Source organism: Zonotrichia albicollis, chromosome 5 (assembly GCF_047830755.1).
Source record: "Zonotrichia albicollis isolate bZonAlb1 chromosome 5, bZonAlb1.hap1, whole genome shotgun sequence".
NCBI lineage: Eukaryota > Metazoa > Chordata > Aves > Passeriformes > Passerellidae > Zonotrichia > Zonotrichia albicollis.
This window is the reverse complement of record NC_133823.1, coordinates 42,147,686-42,173,817: the sequence shown is the minus strand read 5'-3', so window position 1 is coordinate 42,173,817 and position 26,132 is coordinate 42,147,686. Positions and strand designations below refer to the sequence as shown.

At 41.3% G+C, this 26,132-nt stretch overlaps 2 protein-coding genes across 4 annotated transcripts in view; one reads left to right on the top strand and one right to left on the bottom strand.

Annotated features, from left to right (window-relative positions):
- Positions 1–17,474, bottom strand: part of PPAT (phosphoribosyl pyrophosphate amidotransferase) — a 43,487-nt gene extending 26,013 nt beyond the window's left edge. The window contains exon 1 of the mRNA XM_074541484.1: positions 17,005–17,474. Within this exon, the coding sequence (XP_074397585.1) occupies positions 17,005–17,132 (128 nt within the window). The 5' untranslated portion in view covers positions 17,133–17,474. The remainder of the gene's footprint in view (positions 1–17,004) is intronic.
- The window catches only part of PAICS (phosphoribosylaminoimidazole carboxylase and phosphoribosylaminoimidazolesuccinocarboxamide synthase), a 41,073-nt gene that overhangs the window by 13,593 nt on the left and 1,348 nt on the right, over positions 1–26,132 (top strand). For all 3 annotated transcript variants that reach the window (XM_074541482.1, XM_074541481.1, XM_074541480.1), the window contains 13 exons: positions 1,029–1,115; positions 4,512–4,583; positions 5,280–5,681; positions 7,042–7,107; positions 8,131–8,321; positions 17,676–17,721; positions 18,328–18,525; positions 21,123–21,301; positions 21,955–22,134; positions 22,226–22,339; positions 24,108–24,191; positions 24,295–24,475; positions 25,463–25,621. In XM_074541482.1, the coding sequence (XP_074397583.1) occupies positions 1,029–1,115; positions 4,512–4,583; positions 5,280–5,681; positions 7,042–7,107; positions 8,131–8,321; positions 17,676–17,721; positions 18,328–18,525; positions 21,123–21,301; positions 21,955–22,134; positions 22,226–22,339; positions 24,108–24,191; positions 24,295–24,475; positions 25,463–25,621 (1,959 nt within the window). The remainder of the gene's footprint in view (positions 1–1,028; positions 1,116–4,511; positions 4,584–5,279; positions 5,682–7,041; positions 7,108–8,130; positions 8,322–17,675; positions 17,722–18,327; positions 18,526–21,122; positions 21,302–21,954; positions 22,135–22,225; positions 22,340–24,107; positions 24,192–24,294; positions 24,476–25,462; positions 25,622–26,132) is intronic.

The following is a 26,132-nucleotide window of genomic DNA, read 5'->3' as shown; positions in this document are numbered from 1 at the left end:
GAAAAAAAGCCAGGCTCCCTACCCACATTCTTGGCTCACAAAAAAAAAAAAAAAAAAACCCAAAAAAACCACCAAAAAAACCCACCACATGATGCTAGTCTCATCATAAAGAACATCTGATGCAAACAAAGCTGTATTGATCTGGGGGTAATTTTTAATAAAATGGCTCTAGATTAAACTTTATTGCTCAATGTTTAGGGGCAATATTCTTGACTGGACTGAGAACAGGCTGGGAGCCAGAAATTTGCTGTCATTGATCCACGATGTGGCCTTCACCGTTTAATCTCTGTAGAGCAGTGTCCTCACTGGGAAGGGAGGATCAGCAAGACCAGTTGCATCATCCACCTGCCCATACCTCTGTCCTAGGGCAGAGGGGTGGAATTTTCCCTTAACACCAGTGGGCCAATGGCAGAGGAGTGGAGATCTCCTCCCCATGGAGGGGAGGCCAGCTGTGTGATGTAAACCCCTGCAAGCTGCAGCAGCAGCGATGCTCTCAGGACAGGCTTTAGTACATTGCCTCCATCACACAAACAGCCTTACAGATCAATTGTCTAAGCACAGCACCCTGATGTGTCAGGGTCCCTTGCTCCTTTTTGGGGCTAATTCAAACACTCTTTGCATCAGTCACTTGGGAGTCTTTCAATAATTTCAGTAAATATTGCACCCAACAGGCAAGTCACTGTCTTGCCTGTTCTGCTGCAGGAATATTTATCAGTAACTAGATATCTTACACCCACCATCAGTGAACCATTCTACAAATCCTGATCCAGGTTAAAATAACTTAAGAGTTTGCACACGTAACCCATAAACTTATCTACTGCAGCTGTTATGTGATGTTCTGGACTTACTTTATAAGCAGGAACACTCTGTTCTTAAGCCTATTACAGCAGATAAATGGTAGCTTTAATGTATTAAGAAAGGAAATCTTTAACAGAAGTTATCAGCAGCATTCTGAGTAGTTGATTCTCAAGACATCACTCAAGACGTGTTTAATTAATAAGAACTTTGTAAATGATTATTTTTTACAGAAATCTTTGAAGATGAGGGGGACTTAACCAACTCCACCCCAGCAGCTCTGGAAGCTACACAAATAAAGAAGGAGACAATTTATATAGGTAGGTCAGGACTTTGTCATGATAGTTTTAACAGGACATTCTACTCTACTGGCATTGCAGATTCCAAAGGTTCATATGTTATTCCAGCAAATTACACTTGTTCTACCTCTAGGTTATGATAAATTATGGGTTTTGTTTGATTTCATAGTGCAGAAATGTATGAACACTTATTTCTCCTTCCCATAATTATAACAGAATCTTACTTTCCCAGACAACATGCTCCTTTTTATGATGAATATGATTAGTCTGCAATTGATTGTGACACAACTATGGTTTCTCTTACACAGTTGCTAGAGAGGATAAATGGAAAGGTAAATTCAGAAACTCAGAACATTTTATACATTGTCTGTATTTTCAAACTACTTAATGACTGCATTTAGTACCAGATGATTTACTAGCAAGCAATTTCCATATATATATTCTGAACTATTTTAAATATAAAACTGAAATCAGCACCTCAGCAATATGTAGAAGTCATATATTCAATGATAAGTGATCAGGAGAAGATTTGTTTAAAATGTTAAAATTTAACATTAGAACACAGTAGGGATACTAATATTCTGGAATAAATGAGCGTAAGACCATAGATGATAATGAAAAAAAGACATCAGAGGAAATAAAGATAGCATTGAAATAGAGTGGCCTGACACCCTGGATCAAAATATTCATTACAGTAATGCTGTTTGTATGCAGAAGTTAATAGAAAAACCCCCAATTTTAGTGATTGTGTGAACAGCAATTCTTTGGCCTTTGACACTGAAAGTTTCTACCTTAAGAATATTTCTATTGTATACATCAGGCATATTCCAGGCAAGAGCTTCCTTTTCAACAATTATGTTATCTGTAGTTTGGATGTTGAGACATCCTATGTTAGACACCCTTTACAACTGTTTGCATTGGCTGATCTTGATCGTGAAAGACAACTGCAGTGACTGTGACACTGAGGACAACATCAGAGCAATGCCATCATAACAATGACACACAGGAACACAAGTGACACTGAGGATAAAGTAAATCTGTGACCCTGAAAGTTGAGACACAGCAAGGTCACATGAATGCAGAGTGAAGAATAAAATGTCATGCAGCTCAACTGATTGCCTCATACACAGAACTCCCTATCATGTAATATCCAACTGAACACAGTGATCATGCAGTCAGCACTACACCAGTGCCACTGCCAAAGACAGGAAGAAACCAGAGAGCTAGTATGGTTGAGAGAATGAGCACAGAAATGGAAGCCACGGGGAGGTTGGTTAAGGCTTTGAAAAAAAGGAATCTCTCAGGAGCCTACGAGTAGACCCACAGCTCTGTTTTAGCCCATTTCCAACAGCTGCAAGTGTTAAGGAAGATGCAAGAGTTTTCTCAAAAGTTATAGGGTGCCTGTTTATGAGAAAACCCACTTTTTCTCTAGTATCCCAAGTAAATCACATACACATGCTGATGAGAGTATGATTTTCAAGTTTTCCACAGGTACAAAATATAGGCTTGCACACAGCTTGAAGTGTTTGCCAAATGACTGAAGAGAAAAGTTATAGAGCAAATATGAATTCCAAGTACTAGTTTGTGCATATATTGGCAACTACCATTACAGAAAGCACATCAAATGAACATGCTTATTTACAATTAATCTTTATTTCTGACAGAGCCTAAGTAAGCACTCAGCTGTTCAAAACATAAAAGAAACATTTATTTCTACTCTTTACTAAAACTGGTATTGAGCATAATTAGTCTATGACATCCCCTAGCAAACAATCAGAACTAATCTTTCTCTTCCTCCCAACGCGAAATGTAAGTCCACACAAAAGTGAACTTTCAGCCTCAGAAGAGTTCAAGCATGAGCAAATGAACACAGAATCAGCAAAGCAGGGTTTTGATGTTCATAGACAATTTCAATAATTTCTCAGTAGGCAACAATGAAGTTGCAAATAAAAAGAGACTTCAGGGCATTGGAACAAGTGGTTGAAGGATCGAGAGCACAAGTAGCCTTCTCTTCTTCCAGCCGCAATGAATGAATTGGGAAAAAAACAGGAAGAACCAGCAGATCACTATCTGTCTCCAAGCTTGTTGACACTGGGAAAATACTGGAATTTTCAGTCATGGTTCCAGATACCAGACTTGTTGGCACCTATCTCAAAGGGAGGAAAAGGATCTTAACACAGAAGTTAGCAGAACTCATTGAAAGAGCTTTAAATTAAATTTGTAGGTGGGAAGAGATAACACCAGACTTTAACTAGAGAGCCTGGGGGCAACATGCCATTGTTTGATGGGTGGGAGGGGTGGTGTTCTAGAGAGGTCCTTTGATCTGCTATCTTAGTAGACAGGGAATGGAGATCAGCAAAGACATACAGGGATTATTGATGTGTTAGAAACCACAGGAGCACCCGAGAATAACCATGTAGAAATTAGAGCTTTTCACCCCCAAAAGATGGTGGGGACAAAAGCCCAGCTGTGGTTCATCCACACCAGTGCAGACAGCATGGGCAACAAACAGGACAAGCTGGAAGCCATTGTGTAGCAGGAAAGCTGTATCAGTTTCCATCTTGAAGACACAGAGGGATGACTTGCACAGCTGGAGTGCTGCAATGGATGGCTATAAATTGCAGAAGGGAGAGGCAAGAAAGGAGAGACTGTGGGGTACTCTGTAGGTTAGAGAGTGTTTTGATTGTCTAGAGCTCATGATGGTGACAAATAGGGTTGAGGACGTATGGGTAAGAATCAGGAGAAGGTAACAAGGCAGGTATCCTGGTGGGAGTCTGTGTTTGACCACCCACCCTGGGCAAAGAGGCAGCTGAAATATTTCATAAACACTGGGAGAAGTCTCCCAGTCACCGGCCCCTGGGGGGGACTTCAGCTGACCAGAAGTCTGCTGGAAATACAACACAGCAGAGGACACAGCCTAGGAAGGTTCCTGGAGTGTGTGGCTGACAACTGCCTTACACAGCTGGTGAAGGAGCCAGCTAGGGGGGGTACTCACTGGACCTGATGTTTGTGAACAGAGGACTGGGGGTGGCTGGAGCCTCTTGGCAATAGCAGTCACAAAATGGCAGTGTTTTCAGTTCTTGGTGAAGTAAGGAGGGAGCTCAGCAGAACTGTCACCTTGGACTGGAGCAGTGGTGGAGTCACTGTCCCTGGAGGGATTTAAATGACATGTAGATGTGGCACTTAGGACGTGATTTACTGGTGGACTTGGCAATGTTAACTCCATCCTAAATGATTAGTGCTTCCATCCTAAATGATTCCATGATTCTGTGATTCTTCAAGTCTGTAACTAATGGGTTAGACCGAGGGATTAGGACACTTTAAGGTGGAAAGAGGTGTTTCCTACAGAGGATGACAATAATAATAGCATTTTATTTGTCTAAATCCAAGTCTATTTAAAACTGTGTGTTTCTATAGATGATGATTCTATAAGCACTACCTCAGAAGACAGATCTTGTACGCCAGTAGCAAAACAGATGGTTGGGACAGGTGAGCAATAATTTTCATGCATTTATTATGAAATAAATCACATTGTATTTTCAGTACCAAAGCTGGAGCAATCACATCTCTACTGTAAACACAGCTCTACTTTTCTGCTTCTGACTCCATTCTAGCTTTATTAGTAAACTTAAAAATTTGTTTCATAGATCTTTTCCTTTAATGAGCAAAATTTGTATTAATACTGTAGTTCAACTTTGCCTTCTACACATAATCTAATGAGCACCATCTGCCAACTTCTGATTATTTTCAAGTCTGAAGATTTTTCTTCTTCTGTTGAATCCCAAGCAGCCTTTTCATTTGCACATTGCCATTTTAATTTGAAACCACACTTCTCACCAATGCTGAGATCTTCAAAGCTTCATGATTACTGCTTTTCTACATGTAACACTTGGATATATGTCTTTAATTTCACAACAATGGCACAATTATAGTGACAAAATGTTGAATTTTAGATGCCTTGGAGAAACAAGAGATTCCATTGCTACATATTTTGCATACTTAAGAGAAAAGAATTGTGTATGGATATTAAAATTATAAAATATGAAAAATATAAAGATATAAAAGATTAAAATATATAAAATATTAATCATTAACTGATTATCAGTTGCAATTATGCTTTCATATATGTATATTTAGCATGCATTATAGCATTTACAGTTAAGTTTTTTTTATTTATATTTTCAGACAATCACATTCCCTTGGAAGAAGCACAAAATCACTTTAAAGTTATTACAGTTAATGATACTGGAGCAGGAAAACACTGGAGTGATAATGAAGTTAGGGCTCTGATAAACATATGGTCAGATGAAAAGATACAACAAATGCTTGAAGGGGCCACAAGAAATAAAGAAATATTTGAGGAAATTGCCAGAAGATTAATGAAACGTGGTATAGACAGAGACTGGAAACAATGTCGCACAAAGTACAAGAACCTAAAATATGAATACCGTGCACTGCAGAAAGAAAATGAGCATCTTGGAAATCCCAGGAGAAAAATGAGATTTTATGATGAAGTTGACTGTATTTTAAGAAGGCAGCCTCTGGGAACCTCAGGCTGGGGATGTGAAAGCTCAAGTCTCCTATCAGGTACTAAAAACTTCAGTGATGAGATAAAGTGCTTCAAGTGAACTTTCTGAAATCTCCTGTTTGAGCCATGCTGTAGGTGCGAAATGTGTAGCCAGAAATGGAGGGGGAAAATAACTGGGGAAGCTCTATCTGCATGGTCACATAGTGAACACTCAGGAAACTTAAGTGCTCTATGGAGACATGTAGAAGTGAGAATATTAGCAAAAAGTGAAAGCACTGAAGTGTTCAGTGTTATTGGAGAATCTGCTTTTGAAAGCCTAAGTGACGTAGAGTGAAATGGTGCTAGAACACATGGCAGGTTTTAGAGGTCATACAGCAGGCACTTAAAGTCTGATGGATAGACAGATGCAAGCTCATACTGTTTGGAACTGCAGAAATCAGTAGCAATCAAGCCAAGTTCAAGGATGCTAAAAACCCCAAAGTATATTAATTCAATACACACTGCAGTGGAGAGAGAGAAAAATCCAGGACAGTGATTATTTGAGCACTTGTAATAATTGTAATAATTTTGCTAAAGCAGATTCAGTTTTCACAACAGAGTTTGCCTCTATCTTCGTATCAAAAATCCTCTGATCTAGGAACCACACAGCTAATTTTGTGTCTGCTGTAAGGGTTCTTGTGACTGGCCAACTGCTTCAGACCTCAGGGGCACCTGCCCCTGCTCCAGGCAGATTAAGTGCTCTCACAGAATAACTGAAACTCTGCAACTTAGGGTTCAGTGACTTAAGGTAAAGCAGAACTAGTTGTGATTGTTCTCAATAAGTTAAATAGTTTGCAACAGCACAAATGTTATTTGGGGACTTGAACCATTTCTGCAGCAAAGGCCAGGTAGACGGCTTGAGCAGAAACTGCTGGAACCAGGCTCAAGCCAGCTGTCCTCAGTCTGTCATGAATCAGAGCCCTAATGTGGTATCCAAGGGCACCACTCAGTAGTGCATTAGTTGCAGCTAGAATGACAGCCATAAAGCTGTGGGATGACAGTTCTCCCCTGCCTCAGTCTTGTGCTAGATCACATTCTCAATATATGTATTTTCTTCCAAATACAGAAACCGAATATATTGCTGCTTCTTTCTACTCTCCATGAATGGGATATGTCAACACCAATAGCCAACCTGGCTGATTTACATTTTAGCATGCTGGAAAAGGACTGTGTAATCTGTGAATGCTGATGCAGTGGCCAGTAAAACAATAATCTTTCAGAAAAGAAACTTCAATTATTAATCTGCTTGAGGCATCTGTGAAATAAATGTGTCTTGTCCTAGGGTATTTGCTTTTGTAATATAAAACCTTTTGGTATGTGACTGACTGTGCCTTGACAATCTCGCCAAAAGGCTTAGTCACCTTGTTCTTCTCTTCTAAGTTTCAGTGGGAGATGCTACAGCAAACACAGGACCTTTGAGTACCAAGAGAAAAACATGGAATGATGGTAAGAGCCCTGACTTTTAAAAGCATCTCTACACTGATGTTGAATTGGATGACAGATTCTTATATCCAGTATTCAAATAGTTAAAAAACATAATCCTAGCACTTAACACCAAGCTCCAAACCAACATTCTCCTCTCAGCCATAACAATCGGCAAAAGAAGAGTTCTGATAAAAATGTAGGCCTAAGGAAAATTGCAATTTATTTATTTATTTCAGTCCCCATCCCTGGTATAAATGAGGTAAACATCAGGAAAAACTTACTTGATTTATAAGAATCATATGCAAAGAAAATACAGTATTTAAAAAACAAGAGGTCTCAATTATGTTGCTTAAGGGAAAGTAGGGACAGGCAGTCATGGATGTGATTTCCTCATAGTACACTACTGTGTCTGTAAACATGTCTAATGTGTTGTACACAAGAAAACAGGTTAAGACAGCTGTGTCAGAGACAAGAATAGAGAACCATGGAGAGAGAAAAATTATGAGAAGGACAGAAATATGTGGCATGTGATCTGATATGGGGAAGGCAGCAGCTTATTTTTCTTCCTGCAAAATTGACAGGCCCTAAATAAAAATCAAACAATGAGGAACAAAATCTTAGTTTTAAGGAGCTCACCACTATTTTTAATACTAAAATGATATCTACAAAGAGATGATGAGAAATGATCTGAACATTATGTTTTTTAATTCAACCTGTTTAGTTCACCACCACAAACTGTACTAACTCTGTATTTAATCATTCTGTGTGATTGAATACACTTTCATTTATTGCCGATTATGTAAGTACCTCTTGGAGAGGGCTGTAGCTAGGCAAAACTGAAAGTGTGAGATATAAGTGATTTTTACAGGGTCTGCTGCATTCCTACTCTCCATTATACAATGATCCCTTATACAACACCAGGCAATGCCTGCCAAAAAGCAGATGAGAAGAACAGCTTTAGGAAAATCCAGCATGTGCTAAACTTCAGTGTCAGTAGTTCATTGAGTTGTGCACTCTAACCACGTACTTTGCTTTTGTCCACAGAGGTGTCACCTGTTCCACTTAAGAAAAATGCTTCTGAAAACACCATACTCCACTTCCAAAAACTATTAACAGAGAGAGTGCACACAGTAACAGAAGGCAAAAAGTTACTGTTTGAAAGGCTTTGTAAGCAGGAAGAAATGCAAGACCTCAACAGAACACAGGTGTATACTGATCCATCAGCCATACAACAGGTTGGTTTTGTGAACTTTCTATGAAATTAACATGCAAATAGATTCTGTGAGGTAGCATGAAATGAAATACTTAAGTGTAGGTTACCCAGATAAGTACATGCTTGCTTCCTTTTAATATAGTCACCTTCAGTCATTTACACTAAAGCAAGGTGTGAGTTTCCAACATAATCCTTTACTATGAGCTTTTAGTGGTGATGTCAGTTAGCCAAATAAAAAATATGACCTCTGCCTATATATCTTGGTTCACTGACATGTCACAATGAACAGGCTTAATTGAAAGAAAGTACACAGAACTGATGCCTACTTTAACTCATCAAAGAAAACATGTACAGTTGAAATTTCATCCCCTCATTTCCAATTGCCATCTCCATGGTCTTCCTAACAAGTTAGTCCTCTGCAATTAACCAAACAGTAGAAGCCATAGGAGAACTTTTTGGTTAGGCAGGGCTGATGGGGAAAATACAACTCTTAATTCCGTAACCAGCATTTACCCTGGGTCAAGGTACTGGGCAATTTACTTGGCAAGGGGTCTGTTATGTCCAGTAACCCACAGGAAACACAGAAAAAATGCAGGGAACAATGATATGCATGACATGCTAAGAGACAAATGCCATATCATAACTGTCATTCTGCGAAATCCTACTAGCCACTACTTCATTTTGTGGTTGTGTAAGTACTTTATGGTCTGTATTACATTTGCAGGGTTTTTCTTTCAGTGTATTCCAGCAAAACAACTTTCTGGATCTCAGTCATGTTTGGGCAGAGATCTACACAGCCCGGCCAAAGCCAGGTCAGTTCTGGGCACATACAAAGGCATAACTCAAGTCAAACAGTCAAGTCCTTATTGCAGCAGCAACAGCCACCAGGTTTATTTACACACAGAGGTCTAAATTCCATCCAAGTCTCTCTTCATTAAATTTTACATAAAAATATTACTGGATATAATGCATTATTTCCTGCTCTATGCCTAATTATTGCCTAGTCAATTCTTTTATGAGAGACATTATGGAGGCAAATATTTTCCACCAAGGTGGATTTAATCGGCCATTTGACTAGCATTTTTAAAACAATTCTGAGAAGCCAGGAGAGAGATCCCTAGAAAATAATAGTTTTTTGATAATGTTAATTTCTACATGGATACACAGTTTTTTCAGTGTAGGCTTATCTACCACTTTTCTCATTTTACACTGATTTCTCAGTATAAACTTTCTTTGGTTTGCAGTACTGTCACTAAAACTGTAATTTCCAACAATACTAGTATCATCATTGGTTTAAAAATCTTTCTTCTCTCTCTCTTTACAATGGGTTGGTTCAAAGGTACATCCTTGAACTTGCATTGTAATTCTTGCATTCAGAAGTGTTGTCTTTTGAAGGAGGACAAGGTTTGCCCCTGCTATCACAGCAGTCAGGTATCCCTATAGAACATGCTGAGTCAGCTGAAGACCTCACCATTCCCACACTACTAAAACCACAGGTTATTCCTTATACATGTGAAGCGAAAAAACGTGTGACCCAACCATAATTTGCACCAGTACATTTAAAAGTTTAGTTCAATTAAATTATGATTTCAATTATTTCCAGTAACTGTACTGAAAATGGGTAATATGGGTAACTTACATGTTTTGCTCTACCTTCTCTGTTTCATGAATGCAAGGCTGAACTTGACTTGATAACTCATTCCAACAAGATTCCCCTTTCTCCATGCTACTCTGGGTAATCCAGTTCTTGCTGGATGCCCTATAAACCAGTTCATCTCACTAACCTCAAACAAGATTAGCCCATCTAGTAAGAAAAGACCCTAAATGGTTTTTCTGTGTGAGTTGAAGTAGCTCAGAAAGTTTCCAGATGTTCCAAGACTAACTCTGAACAGCTGAAAAGTTATTTTTGTTGCAGTGTGCCTCTCCTTTTAGAAGAAACACTAACTTGAGGGAAGCACTTAGCACTGCTAGAGACTACAAACTCCACTTTAAATTCTACATGATACACAAAGATGCAAATCATTCCAAATCTTGCTGTCATTCAGTACAATGACCCAAACAAACCCTTATCTCCTTCCAGAAGATAAAATATAAAGACTTTTAATTCATTAAAATCAGCAGACCTTTTAAGAATATATATCTGTTTTTAAATGCTGTTATTTAGGTGAAAACAACACAAAAGCACTGAGGCAAACAACTCACTGAATTCTTAGCAGGTCAGAGCAGAAAATTGCAGAGCACACTTGCATCTACTTGGAAATGGTTCATGTCAACACTAGGTGGTAGACATGAAGCAAGAACTGACAGAAAAAAAGAACACAAATGTGTTTACTTTCCGAGTAAAGGGCTTTTTTCCCTCAGAAAACTTTTCAGAGAGCAGGATTTAACTGAAAAACAAATGTTCAAAGAAGGTGGACTTCCCTTTGTGTGGGATTCCTCTTCTATTCTGCTTTGACTGCAAAGCATAGCTTGCTTGTTGTAAATGTTTTGTCAGAAAGCTGTCTCCTGCCCTGCTGTTCATTTATTGTCGATCAAAGATAGGAAGAGATGTCAGATGCAAGATGGAGCATTTGCATCATCTGATATTTGTGCACTACTCCCATTTATACAGATAACAACTAATTTATTTGAGACAGATAAAGTGATATCAAGACAACCTTTCTTCACTGTGGCTGTAGTTACAATTCCACATAACTTTTTGCTTAGAGACAAAATTACCAGGAATGCTGAGGTTTAGAATTATGGTTGCCTAGAGTTATGATCTGTCTCCTTTGGACAGCATCCCCAGGGTAGTGACAACGGGCTAAATAGAATGTTGCTAGGCCAAAGGATTTCTCAAAACTGTCCCTTCAGAAATAGTATTAGTTAATCTAACTCATCCTTCAAGTGTATCTTTATATTCACTTAAGCTTTTGCTGTGGCTCTTCTGTCTGTGATCACAGCTTTACATTTATTACAGTCACACAATATTTAGTCCTGACACACTTATGGACCAGTGACATGGAACGTGGGTCACCATCTAACATGTGCTAAATGGTTATGTGTAGGGAACTACCACAGGACTGCAGTGCTTTGGGAGGAGAGCCTTTCTTAGACATAGATCCTCAACAGAAAGGCCAGACCAAGTCAACATGTCCATGTAACTGATCCTGGGAATCTTAATATAAATTAGATTATGAAAACGTTCCAGCTTAAAAATCAAAACCAAGTAATGATGGCAAGAGCATCAATCCTATAAAAACCAGATTTTTGGTCTTCTCCCTCCTCAAATATCTGCATTACTGCCAGACGGCCATTAAGATTAGCGTGAGGGCAAATCTGTCTCCTCCTCAGTTTGCAAATGGCAATACTGAGATTTTTCAGTTGTAGCAGATAAATGGAACTATTACCACTCTGACTTGCATTAAAAAGCTTCATTCTTCTCTAAAACACACTTATTCAGTAAGATGAATGGGTCACTTTATACATCTTTTAATAGGACTGTTGGAAAGTCTTTTGCATGCCCTTTTACATTATTTGAGAAACTGTTTGGGCCAAAGGCTTTGAGAGTGAGCTTCAGGAAGCAGAAATGCTTGCACTGATGGTGGATCAACAAGCAGTATCTGCATCATTGGCTTTAAAGACTCTGCCTGCAGTCATCCTGTTTCTTACACAGCTAGGTCTCCTTTGTGTTTGCACAAGCATATATATGGCCAAGTGTCTACCCAACTGATAGAACTGATTTAAATTAAAACTAACCTAATAAAAAGCCCCTCCAATCAACCCTGCTTTTTTATTTAATGGGAATGGTAATGTGGCAGATAGTGAAGCCAGGAGAGTTTATATGAACTCATCTACCCAGTGATAACACAGGTTGCTGCATGCAACCCTCCCTCCATGCATGAGGCTCAAATTTAAGGTATGGGCAGACAAGCCAACCAAGCAACCCTGTGAAAATTACTGGAGAGATGTATATGGATGACTTATCTACAGTCAAAGCACAGAAGAATGAACAGTCTCACCCCAGCCCTCTAGCTAGGTTAATGTAATGGGAAGTCTGTTTGCCACAATAAACAATGGCTGTCTCAGAAATGTCCTCTTGTATCTCATGTTTTGCACCATTTCCCTCCTGTTTTTTCCACTCCTTATAACATCTCATTCCAGATGGTTACTCCACATTCAGAGATAAAAGCTTAGACTGAACTACATTTTGTGACATGTACATTGAAGAGGCCTCAACTTGGTTAGAATGAAATCTGGCTACACTTTCCCAAAAATGAGTGTGCAGGAACCTGAGCCCTGCAGGATGTTATGTAAAACAACCTAGCAGATGGAAGAGCTCACCACAGCAAAAAGGCCTTTCTTCTCCTCTCTTCTTGCAGGAGCAAGCTTTTCAGAATGTAATTAAGCCAGGCTGTCATCACCTGCAGCACACAATGGCCTAAAACTTGAACCAAGATAGAACTAAACGAAGGGGTTTTACATCTACATTCTGTGTCTAAAAGTACTCAGGAATGTTTTACCAGCACATAGAGCATGAGTGTTATCGTCAAATAGCATACAGACTCAATCACTGGCTAGGAACACCTCGTACCTTGTATATTCCATAGGGGATTTACAAAGAAATATCACTAATTGTAAGATTTGGTATTTAGATAGTTAGGATATTTGACACTACACTTCTTGCACCTGGGAATGAGGGATATGTTGAACTCATAAAGTGTTCTTGAGATAAAAGTTAAATACCTTACATACCTAATTATCAGAATCATTACCTATAGTATATCTGAGCTCCTCTGAAAATTCTTATTCAAATACTATTGCAATTTTAAGCTTTTTGATTGAAAGATTCACAGTGTAAGTCACAATACCAATGGCTTGCTAAATAGCCTTTTTAAAAAAACCCTGTCTTGTAGCTAAAATGTATATAAAATGTAGATTAACACTTTGATTATGCTATATTGAATGTAGGTATTTGGAAGGATGGCTAATGGGAAGCAACCACTGACTTTACTAGATTGAGAGAGAAGTGTCTTAACTTACATTGGTGATTATCAGGGTTCTGTTATAAGGACAGTAACAGGAAAGGTACCAGAAAACCCACTAGCCAAGCCTCCACTGATAACAAGTTCCATACATAGGCCCAGCTGAGACAAGGGATATTTCCTGACTTAATGGAGCTTCCACCTTCATAGAAGATAGATTTTAAAGACTTTTTCTAAAAATTAGTACAAAGCTGGTACACTCAGGTTTTAGTACACAGTATTACTGCCAAAAATATTTTCCAGAGAATTTTGCAAAAAGTTAACAGAAATCACACTTCCTCGAAGATTGACTTTGCAAATTTGTCCTGGTCAAGGACTCAAATGACGTCTAATAGATTTGTAATTCAGAGTAACTCCTCCCTCCCTCACCACCCCCAAGAAAATTCTCTCCTTACCAACACACTCTGAATTGATTTTGGCATGCCGTCAGTGGATTTTGCAGTGACTCTGTTCCCTGGCTTACAAAATGCAGAGATGATTTAGACCATCCACTTTTAAGCCTTGTTAATGTTGATGCCAGAGTAACATGATTTGCTTGAACAGAATTAAGTTAATGAGCATTCACTGCTAAAATTCACTACTGTAAAATGTTACCAAGGTTTCAAGTTAAATTGATAAAATGTTTTAAGTGTGTTGAAGGCCTTGATTAGACTGAGAGTAAGAATATTCTGGTTTTTGTTTTAATTCACAGTTCACCATTACAAAGTTAAAGCAAATAAAACTCTCTGTTCTAACTTCTGCTGCAAAGGAGTGAGAATTAAAGCCTCAACAACTAGCAGTTGCTTTTTAATTATTGAAAAAAAATGCAACCCCAAACAACTTTTAAAGTTGTTTCTGCTAATGTCACAATAGTGAAACTACAAATATCTTTTGTCTTTGATTATGAGTCTACTTGTGGGCTCTCAAACTTTGCTTACATGTACACATCAATTTTTAATGCAGAACAGTTTCATTGAGTGAAGCTGCAAGCACTGCTCATGCACACCACTGAACACATGCTCCAGTATTTTGGTTGCATGATGAAGCATACAGAGTTTCAAGTTTTCAGCTGCAAACATCCACAGTGAAGAAAAGCTCTTCAATGCCACAGTAATAAAAAGTATCAACTCATTCTTGGCCATTTATCAGAAACAGCCAAGTCCTTCACCTTGCTGCAACCAGCTGTATCAGAACACAAAGCATAAAGAATTTATGCTGCATGTTTTTGTGGCCTCTAACAAATACTCTGGATTTTTACATATACAGGTAAGATTTCAAAGATTAGAAATTATAACATGTTCTGCTCTTTGTGGCCCAGGCATCTCAGAAATGCAGCTTGATACAATGCTGTACTTTAATATTCTAAATGTTAAAATCTGAGACAAATTAAGGGCCAAATTCTGTAATTTGATTTATTGCACAGGACTAATTTGAATATAGAAGAACATGCTTATATCAAAGGGCAGCAATCATTATATAAATATCCTAACCAATTTGAAGGTGATGTCTAAGGACTGTATTTTCTAGTGGCCAGTCAAATTTATGCTAGCAACTCAGGCCTGACTTGGATAGCCCATTAATACTTACTATAATCTTCTTCCATTTCTTTTTAAAGACCTATGGTTAAGAGACATGTCTTCCTTTTTAACTTCAAAATCATGGGCCTAATGTAGTTTACTGATTCAGTTAATGCTAAACTTTAACTCTGGTTTTCAAGAGACATTCCAAAAAGTAAAAATATCTGTTATCTTGTTACTTCCTGATCCGGATGGCAGCTCTTCTACCCATTGGAATAGGAAATGCAAAGACAGAAACATTAGCAAAGAGAATAGGAACATTAACATCTCAGCTATTGAACAGAACTTTATTGAGTGCTTGCAAAGGTATACTTAATGGAACAGACTGTTTCACTTTTACAGGTGCAATGTTTATGCCTTTAGGAAAGCATCCCTTAAAATTTTTGACCATTACTGAGTTAGATCAGAATCAGAGGTAGTGCATATATGCCACTAAGTGTGCAGCTTCCTGTAGAATTTGTGAATGAATGACGAATTTCAATCATGGTATAAATATTGGCGTGTACAGTTGTGTTGTGTCCTCCATGGGGGATATCTGATATTAAAAAGGTCAAGCAAATTAAATATATTTGTCAAGTGCCCATCAAAGAAAAAAAAAAAAAACAAACAAAGCATATTGAAAAGTTGAAATAAGGTTGCAATGAAAATTGAGATAATAAGATACAAAATAATAATACATCAATCCCACCTAAAATACTCCAGGTCTACCAGTGTAATTGTAAGCACAAACAAGGTAAGATTATTTCCAACCTCTTCAGAGAAAATCAATGCAAGCTAAAATGAGACTATTGTTTCAATTTACACGAAAACCATGGCTTTGTTCCTGGGACTTTGGCTGTATCACTTCAAATATAAACATTTTTGGTGGACACTAGCAAAATATATATACCTGCAGTTGAAAGAGAATTATTAGCATACGAGAGTCAGTAGGAATGCAGCATTTTAACAGGAAAAATATATGAAACTCTACTGTAAGAAACTGTCCATGTAAACGATTTCCTATTGTTGGTCCAAAACCAGAGCAACATTTGCATGTCTGTGACCTGAGAAATACAAAGAATGTATTTTATCTATTGAGTGCATGTGTACTTACCCATGCACAGGTTACCTAAGTAGCCCACCTGCTAGACTGTCAGGAGCGTGTTTACTGAGCACACTTTCCAGCTGTGGAGTCAAGCACAGCAAACGGGCTCAGCACGTACTACCGAACGATCTTGTGCTTGCCCACCTGTGCATGTGCTCCCACAAGGACGATATACCTTTCTGGCACCACTGAAAAAATGACTGGTATATGTCACTCCATACCATTATTATTTTGAATACCAACCAGATGGAAGCAGAACCCAAACTTCATTCTGTAGTTCTGCATCCGCATGGATGACAGTGAATCAGGTCTGTTGTACATTGCCGTAGAGACGTCAGGTAGAAGTTTTACTGTATCGTGATGATCAATCTAAACCACTAACGCCAGTAGGAGCCTAAAAACGCTTAAGAACTGCTCAGTTTCGATAGCCTCAGATTGTGTGACTTACACTTTAAAGTGAGCATCTTGAGAATGACGGCCGGGCCTCCCGCTCGGGGCGGCTGGGACGGGGCGGCGGGTGCATTCCGCTGTGGGGGGCGTAGCCCCTGCGGCCCGGGGCTCACTCCCGCTGCTCGGGGCTCATCCCCGCCGCCCGAGGCTCATCCCCGCCGCCCGGGGCTTACCCTCGCCACCTGGGGCTCGGCCACGCCGCCCGGAGCTCAGCCACACCGCGGGCTCCGCGCAGGGAGGTGCGAACGCCCGGGCCGGTGGCGCGGGCCCGGTAACGAGAGCGGGGGCGACTCAGGCGAGATGCAGCCGAGCTCCATAGCCGTTCGACAGCTCTTCTTCGGCGGGACCGGCTCGGGAGGCAGGAGGCGGAGGGGTGCTCCTTGCCCTTCGCCTCCGGGATGCTGCCGGGGCTCCCCGCCGGGGCGGAGCGGAAGGGACCGGTCGGAGCGCTCCCCTCCCCGAGCGCTCCCGCCGCCGGAGACCCGAGGCCCTGCAGGCTGCACGTGCCGCCGCACGGCCCCGAGCAGCCGCCGCGGCCCGCTCCGACACCGAGCCCCGTCCGGGCACATGCGGCCCCCGCGCCCCTCTTACCTGTGCTGCAGCCCCACCAGCCCCAGCGTGATTACATGGGGCACGTCCAGCTCCGTGGGCCACGCGCCGGAGGCGATGCAGCCGAACACGCCGCACTCCTCCCGGATGCCCAGCTCCTCCAGCTCCATGGCGCGGGCAGCACGTGGTGGCGCGGCGGCCCCGCTCCAGCTCCCGGTCCCGCTCCCGCGCGCTGCTGCCGGCGGCGCGCTCAGCCCACAACGCCGCTCCGCCCGGGGATCCCGGTGGCCCGCCGGGCACCTCCCGCCCTCATTTACATACGGGGGGGGCGACACCGCACCCCCGACCCGCTCCGCCGCCTCGCCCGGCCCCGCCTCCCCTAGATTCCACTCTGCCCGCCACGCCGCGGGGCGCCCCAGGCCCAGGGGATGTTTGCCCGCGGGGTGAGAGTGCGGGGGGCACGAGCGCGGCGTGGCGCCGGCATTGGCCGGGCAGAGGGCCGGGGCTGTGTTTGCACGGGACGGGGTCGGAGGGTGATGCTGCCGTCCGGGGTTCGCTCGGGGGGCTCGGCGGGGCCGCCCCGCGGCGTAGGGCGGCGATTGGCGGGCGCCGTCGCGGCCCGCTGCCCGGGCTGCCCGCCCCTTCCGCCGGCCCCTTCTTACCCCGGCGGCCGAGCCCTGCGGTGTACGCTCAGGCTCTCTCCTGTGCCCTAGGTGCCCGCGCCCGCTCCCGCCGCAGCCATGGCCCCCGCAGCATCAGGTAACCGGGCGGCCGTCAGGGGTGGGTCGGTCGGTCGGTCGGAGGTTCCGCTCTCGGGGGACCGGTGCCCGCTCAGCGGCTTGGGGTGTAGGTGCTTGAGTACCAACTTTTTCCCGGAGTGATTTTAATTTTTTGGGTTTTTTTTTTATTTTTCCATGGGTAGTCGCTCGTACGCGAGGGTGGGCACGGCTGCAGGAGAGGTGTTGGGGGCAGCTCCAGGCGCAGGATGCTGGGGACGGCAGCCGCCCCGCGCCGCTCGTGTGGCGGAGCTCCGGGACTCCCCCGAAGTTTGAAGGAGCCGAAAAGCAGCGGGGCTCTCGGCCGCCGCACTCAGGCGGCAGCTCCCGGCTGCCCGGGGCCGTGGGGGCGGCCGGGACACCGCCGGAGCGGCCCGGCCGCGGCTGGCGCGGGCCCCGTGCTGTCGGGCGGGAGCCTTGAGCGGGGCTCTGGGCCTCGCTGCTGGGGGAACGTGGCCTGATCGCCCCGTGGGTCGGGGCTCGGGAAGCTCCTCGTGGTCGGGGTGGCTCTGCGTGCGGAAGTAAACAAATCTTTGCGATGCAAAAATTACTTTTTTTTTTTTTCGTGTTTTACTTTTTGTTCCTCTAGACTTGAAGCTTGGCAAAAAAGTTAATGAAGGTAAAACGAAAGAAGTGTACGAGCTGCCAGATATCCCAGGATGTGTTCTCATGCAGTCAAAAGACCAAATAACGGCGGGAAATGCAGCCAGGAAAGACCGAATGGAAGGGAAGGCTGCCATTTCCAACACAACGACGAGCTGTGTGTTTCAGCTGCTTCAGGAAGCTGGTCAGTATTTTAAAGGCAGAGTGTGTATGCTTGTATGTTTCAGACGTTATTACAAAACAGTATTGTTTTATAAAAGAGTTTAACCTGCCTTGAGGCTTTTGTGGTTTTTAGTCTCTTTTTTATTAGCTTTTAATTATGCTTTTCTCTCTGGTACTTAAGAGCTGGGTGACTGACTTGTTCGTTTGGAACACGATAGTGTCTGCAGTAATCTAGTGTTGCAGATAACTGCAATAGTTTCTCCTGCTTGTTTGGACGTGCCTTTAAGCCCCTTCCCTCTGCTTTTGTCAGATCTTCCATATCCTACACTTCCTTACCTGTAACTCTGGACTGGATGCATCTGCCTTGCTTTACTACATGTGCATGCATAGAACACTTATAGCTAATGGTACTACCACACTATGTCTAGGCATTGTGAAATCTGTGTATGTAAGCTGAAACAAAATTAGAGTGTCTTTGACCCCTCTCAGTTGGGTGTGAAAGCATTTTAAAGTGTCTTTGAGTAGTTGGCAAGTTACAAAGAGGAATTCGTGCTGGTGGTGAGTCTGCTAACAGGACTGGAATACAGGCACTACTAAGCTTAGCTAAGATTGCTTATAAACTGTGTGCTCCAGGTGCTTTGGAACAGTCGCTCAAAGAATGCTTCAGGCACCAGCTGAGTTACTCTAGAATTTGTAGTATCTGTTACAAGGTGTGGTGATAGCTAACTGTGAAGTCCTAGCATGGCTCGTATGAGAAAGAGAAGGATGGTTTCTCTAGAGTTATAGCTTTGTCTCAGCCCATATTTTACACAGAAATACATACCAGAAATACAGACTGGTGTAGTCCCCAGTCACAGGCTTTCTTGGGAAGCCTGTTGTGAATACACTACTAAGAAGCCTCCTAGGTATTTGATTATTTTTGCAGTCAATTAAAACTTCTAATTTTCATTTAGGAGCAATTAGTAAGATGTTTTGCCCAATTCTTGAATGGTGATAGTTAGGATAACAATCAAAATACTTCATATCCTACAGATGTGTGTGCTTTTAACAAGAGGCCATTCTGTTGACCTCTCAGAAACCCATGAGTGAGTAGTATTGGTAACTTCCACAGGTGCCATGGAAAAACACACAGAGTAAACTGCAGCTGCATTTTAAAGCAACAAAATAACTTTGAGGTTCTTCTCCAGTTTCCTTCTTTCAGTGGTGTAGATGCAGATAGTGGGAATGCCTTGTTGTAGAGGGTGTTTGCTTGTTTGCCTTGCGCAACTCTTCTTTACCTGCTCTTTCAGAGGTGATGATTTACGAAGTTCTGTTAAAGTTTCTCTCCCTTTTAGAATAGAGCGAATGTCAGCCTAGCAAAAGCACACATCTGCACTGATGAAAAATGTCATAGTGAACCAGATGGGGCCTTAATGTACGTTCGATTATTTAAATCCTTCTGCCATTGAAGGAAATGCTCTGAACTTTGAAGAGTCAGTGTTCATATTTTGAGACTTTTTGTTTCTTCCTTAATGGTTCTGGAAGTGGAATGAAGTAGAACTGCTTGGTTTGACTGAGTACAGCTCCTTTGCCTTCTGTTTCTGGCAGATGCTGACTGGGCTTGGCAGTTGTCTTGCCCTGGTCAGGTATGCGACACAGTCCCCAGGCAGGTGCAGAGCAGAGCTGCTTTTTGGCAAAAACCAGGCTTTCTTAATCAGTTAGCCCATTGTCAGCCACATAGTTTTAAATCATAACAAACATAATTCAACCAACCACCATAACCCATGATGTGAACAGACCATGGTTATATAATTTGTTTTTCTACCTCTAACTCAGCTGAGTCACATTCCCATAGTCCTTTTCTACTTAGCCAAAGTAAGAGGCCTGAGCCATGATCTTACAAGGCCTTCCTTCTGTAGGGTTTTGCCTACTTGCAGCAGTCAGGGAGAAAGGTGGGACTTTCCTCAAGAGTGAAATTGAAAAAAGAGCCATTTTGCACTTGGGATGCTGATCTGCATGTTGGCTGTCCCTGTTTAATATGTAGTCCATCATCTTACAATTATCTAAGAAGGTTAACTTGTGGCAACAGGTTTGAGTGCACATGATTCTCAATCTGTCTTTTGCCTAATAAATCACCGAGATCTAGTGTCCTAAATAACTTGGTTTGTGATGAAAGGGAGAACAAAGCCATTCTCTCTGCCCCATCTGCTTTTATTAAGCAAAGCTGTAAAGACTGCTGTGCTCTGTTACTCCTTTGAAAGGCTCCAATTACTGTTCAATCTATAATGAATCTTTCACCAGAGAACATGGTTGGGTACTTGGTTGCTGCTATTTTTTTTAAACAAACAAAAACATTGTGAAGGATAGATTTAATTTTTAAGGCTCTGTGAACAGAATTATAAAAATAGGATTTGAGTTAAAAGTTATTTTTGTGTGATAAAATTGGCAAAACTAATGACTTGTGGAAGATACTTGTCTTTTGCAAGGCTGGAGTGGGCAAAAATACCATGAAAAGATTTGTCCCTTAAGTAAAGGGAAGGACAAGATTCAGATGTACTTAAAATTAAAGATGTTTGTGACTACTATTCTAGCTGTGGAGTGTGCTTACTAATGGAACTAAGCTGCTGTCTTTTCATTTAGGCATCAAAACAGCTTTTGTCAGGAAACAGAGTGACACAGCGTTCATAGCAGCTCACTGTGAAATGATCCCGATTGAATGGGTGTGCAGAAGAATTGCTACTGGCTCCTTCCTCAAGAGAAACCCTGGTGTCAAAGAAGGATACAAGTTTTACCCACCCAAAATTGAGATGTTTTTCAAGGTAAGTTTCCTTTCCTGTGATGTTAATCAAACTTAAGCAGAGCTAAAATTCTGTATCATCTCCTTTAAAATGCTGACAGATAAAGCAAGTAGTGCTAGTGGCTGACCAATCCTCTTACTCTCAGTAGTTTTGCCATTCTGATGTTTTCTTGCATTCTTTTCCAAAAGCTGTTTTGTCCCATGTCCATACAGTAGTGGCTTACAGTACAATTGAAGAATAACAAACCAAGCTGTACTGAAAATGACAAAAATATAGGTATAAGGGCTTCTTAGGCATAAGCTTAATACATCAGCTGAAACAGATGTGTTGATATATTTGAAGAAATTAAACAGTGGTTGTATGGTGAGGGTAAGTAGCTAGCTAGTCCTTTAGGATTCTGAACTCCTTTGGGAATGTGTGCTTATAGATTTATCTGGTGAGCTATAATCGAAAGTGTTTGTGATGTACCCTGTTACTCTTAAAGATGGTCAGGTGTTTTACAGCAAGTGTTTTCAATGTTACTGTCATTTTTTTAATGCTAATCATAAAATGATAGTTTGAAGCCTCTATTTGTTACTTAGGAAAAAACACAAAACCTTGTATCTTTTAATGGCTATTTTCCTCCTATAGCAACCTTAAATTACATCATGTATTTGTTCTGGTTTTCTTAACAGGATGATGCTAATAATGATCCACAGTGGTCTGAAGAGCAAATAATCGAAGCAAAATTCTGTTTTGCTGGACTTACAATTGGCCAGACTGAAGTGGACATTATGTCTCGTTCTACTCAAGCCATTTTTGAGATCCTGGAAAAAGCATGGCAGCCCCAAAACTGCACTCTTGTAGACCTGAAGGTAGAAGAATCTAATTTCTCATGATCTTGCTTTTGACAGGGAAAAATAGCAGTGTATAATTACTAAAATAGGATTCTTACTGTCTTTTTAGATCGAATTTGGTGTTAATGTGCTGACAAAAGAAATTGTTCTTGCTGATGTTATTGACAATGATTCATGGAGACTGTGGCCAGCAGGAGACAGAAGCCAGCAAAAGGACAAACAGGTGGTGCTTTAATCTTTACCTTCCAAGTGAGCAGGGAAGAAGAATGGAGAAAGTAAAGCCTACAGTTTACCATTTGTTTTCAGAGTGGCTTTTTCTAGGTGGTCTAACCTTGTTACAGAGCAGTTTGTATGGTCCCTTGTGTCAAAACCTGTTTTCATTAAATAATTTATCTGGTTTATGGTAGGAAAAAATCCTGTCTGTATATCTTCAGCTGGAATACCCAACAGCACTATTAACTGGAGCTGTCATAGTGAAGTGTGGGGTTTCCAGGAGTGATAAGGATTTCTGACTTGCACAGATACTAAAATAGTTGATAACAGATAGGTGTGAAGAATAGAAGCTTTGGTTCCCAGGTCTGCCTCCAAGTTTCTCAGTTTATTCAGAGATTAATTACTGTTATCCTCTACTAGTAGAGATATGCTGATACTTGAGATGGAACTGCAGTGAGGATGCTTTTCTTTGTTATTTATTTTAGTTAATCATGAATTCAATAATGTTGCCTCCAAAAGTGTTGCTAATAGCCTGTGCCCACATGAGGCCTGCAAGCAAGTTTAAATATAGGACAAGTTCTGTTTCAAACTTACACTTCACAAATATCTCTGAATTACCAGGTGACAAGTTATGAAGGAGCTGGTTTGGGAATGCTGCTGCCAGGAGTTTGTCATGGTTGTTGAGACAACATGTGAGAGACCCTGTGAGAGAAAGTGTTGTAGGCCACAGGGGAAGATTTCAAAGTGTACCTGGGAGGAACAGTATTAATTTTAAATTGGGAAGAAAAACTGCTCTGTTGTTGACTTGATCTGAATTATGTAGTAGCATGCTTGAGTGAATTGCTCTGACAGTCTCCTAAAATAAGGTACATGATAATATCATGTAGAACTTAGGCTGGTACAGTGCAATTGTGCAGGCAATTGTGTCATGAGAAATTCAATTTTAAAGAAGTTGTATGTTTTTCCTTAAATTTTCCTTGTGGAAAGCTTCCAAAATCTTAATATCCCTGTGGCTGAAAGTCTTTTGTGTTGTACATGGGCATAAATTGCAATGTAGAAGGCTGTTTATGCCTGGAATTGCTAGAAACTGTGCAAATATTTCATTTGAGGTATAATAATAATTCTTACCAATTATGGTAGCAAAATTAGTCTTTTGTGTACCCAAACCATATTAACTTTGTCTGCTGGTTTTGGCTGGCAGTGGCTAATATGAGGCTGTGTTTTGAATTTGTACTGAACAGGAGGTTGATAATAAAAAGATGTTTTTGTTACTGCTAAGCAGGGCTTACACAGACCCCAAGGCCTTTTCTGCTTTTGGTGCTGCCACACTGGTGAGGAAGTTGGGGATGTGTGGGAGGCTGGGAGGAGACACAGCTGGGACAGATGACCCCAGCTCACCAAAAGGGTATTGCAGACCATGTCATGTCAGTATATAAAGTGTGGGGGAAGAGGAAATGGTTATGTGGAGACTTTTGGAATTGATGGTGTTTGTCTTTCCAAGTCACAGTTATGTGTGATGGGCCCTGCTCTCCTGGAGATGGCTGAACACCTGCCTGCCCATGGGAAGCAGGGAATGAATTCCTTCTTTTGTTTTGTGCGTGCAGCTTTTGCTTTGCCTGTTCAAATGTCTTTATTGCAACCCATGAGTTTTCTCAGTTCTACCTTTCAGATTCTCTCCCTGATCTCTGGTGGGGGAGTGAGTGAGAGGCTGTGTGCGGCTCTGCTGCTGCCTGGGGTTTAACCACAACACTTCAATGCTTTTGTTTTCCTTTTTCCAGTCCTATCGGGACCTGAAAGAAGTGACTCCTGAAGCACTGCAAATGGTTAAGAGAAACTTTGAATGGGTTTCAGAAAGAGTGGAGGTACTTGTTTTTATAAACAACACATCTAGACTTTGATAACTGTGTGCCTTCAATCCTGTTGACTGCTTTTATTTCTCCTCTCCCTCTCCACTGTTTTCTCTAGTTGCTTCTAAAAACAAAGAGCCAAAGTAGAGTTGTGGTGTTAATGGGATCTTCTTCTGACCTCAGTCACTGTGAAAAAATAAAAAAGGCATGTGCAACCTTTGGAATTCCTTGTGAATTAAGAGTGACTTCTGCTCACAAAGGGCCAGATGAAACCCTGAGGATCAAAGCAGAATATGAAGGTAAATGCCAAGAAATACTGTTTTGGATTGACACAGCATCATGTTTCAAAATGACTTGGCAACTTAAAAGATTGATGTGGGGTTTTTCCATTTTTTTGTTAAACAGAACAGCAAGCTGTGTTACAGTTGTTTCACAGTTGCTAGTAGCATGACTGCTTTAGGTAATTTTAGAGTAATGTATTGTCCTGCTGTGCTGCCACACCTTCCATTACTCAAAGGTGTACCTCTGCTTTTATCTCAGTATCAGAAATGCTTTGCCCAAGCCCTGATCATGTTAATAGGTTTACTGTAGTACCTTCTGGTGATGCCAGCATTTCTGAAACAAAGCAGGACAACATTTTCTCTGACTGACTGAATATTCTCATGTGTTGTATTAGGCAGATGTTGCTTCCACCATGTTTTTTCTGTTTGATGAAAACATTCTTGCTTAATACTTTAGATGCTGTGAGAAAAAAATGTTTGCTTTAAATTACTCTCTTTGCCAAGAAGACTTAACATCTCTTCAAAAGTGTGTCTAGCCTAGCAGAGGAGATACAGGAATTATTTATTTCTGTGGGAGTATACACATTCTATGCATACCATTCTACTTGGTGAAACTACAAATGTGGTAATCATAGTTAAAACACTTACTTTGAGGTGAATTGTTTCAGATTTAAGGAGAGGAACACTTACAGATGCCAGAGGATTAATGGCTATGTTCTTTGTAAAGTTTACCAGCATCTCTTCCTCTGATAGAGACTTCCCCTCAGAGGCAGAGTAAGAAATGCTAATTTCAGCTGTGTCTGGTAAACATAGCTGGGATTTAAGGATGTAAGATTTCTTAGAAGATAATTCTCTAAAAGAGGAAGTTGGACACAAAATATTAGTGCCATGTGATGGAATTGAAAAGATGACTGCAAACACAGCTATGAACTCAGACAAAGCTCCATGAAAGCAAGTGGTAGAGAACAAGGGGGATTGCTTATCTCCAAATGTCTTCCTCCCCAGGAGATGGAATCCCAACAGTGTTTGTTGCAGTGGCTGGCAGAAGCAATGGCTTGGGGCCAGTGATGTCTGGTAACACTGCTTACCCAGTTGTCAACTGCCCTCCACTCTCAGCTGACTGGGGCACTCAGGATGTGTGGTCCTCTCTCAGACTACCCAGTGGTAAGATGATCTTCAACTTATGCTCTTGTTCTGATCTAGCTCCATTTTTCTGTTCTTATTGTACTGTACACACAAGGGGCAAAGCATTGGAAAACCAGCTGGATCAGCAAAGCGTGTGGAAATCTGTTACATGCAGGCTTTGACTTCTTAATGGCAAAAAGCCCAACAGACACAGCAAAGATTACATAGAAATAATCCTTAAAAAAGTAAGCCTTGGCTTATCCTTGCTGAACTTTTTATTTTGAAATTGAAAATAATATTAATGGGAATTTAAGTAATTGAATTTTGATGCATTTTCCTTATGATCAAAGATCAAATAGTATCTTTCTCAACAATCAGTGTAGGTAAACCTCAACACTTAACTACTAATTTTTACCTGTATTATTTTTAATTTAGTAACTCCAGTGGAGGCCCAGAAATCTGTTACCTTTATATAAGGGAGTCATTTGCAGGATGGCTTTTGGTGTGAAGTGCCACAAAGCAGTCAAATTAAAAGTAATGGAACATGTGA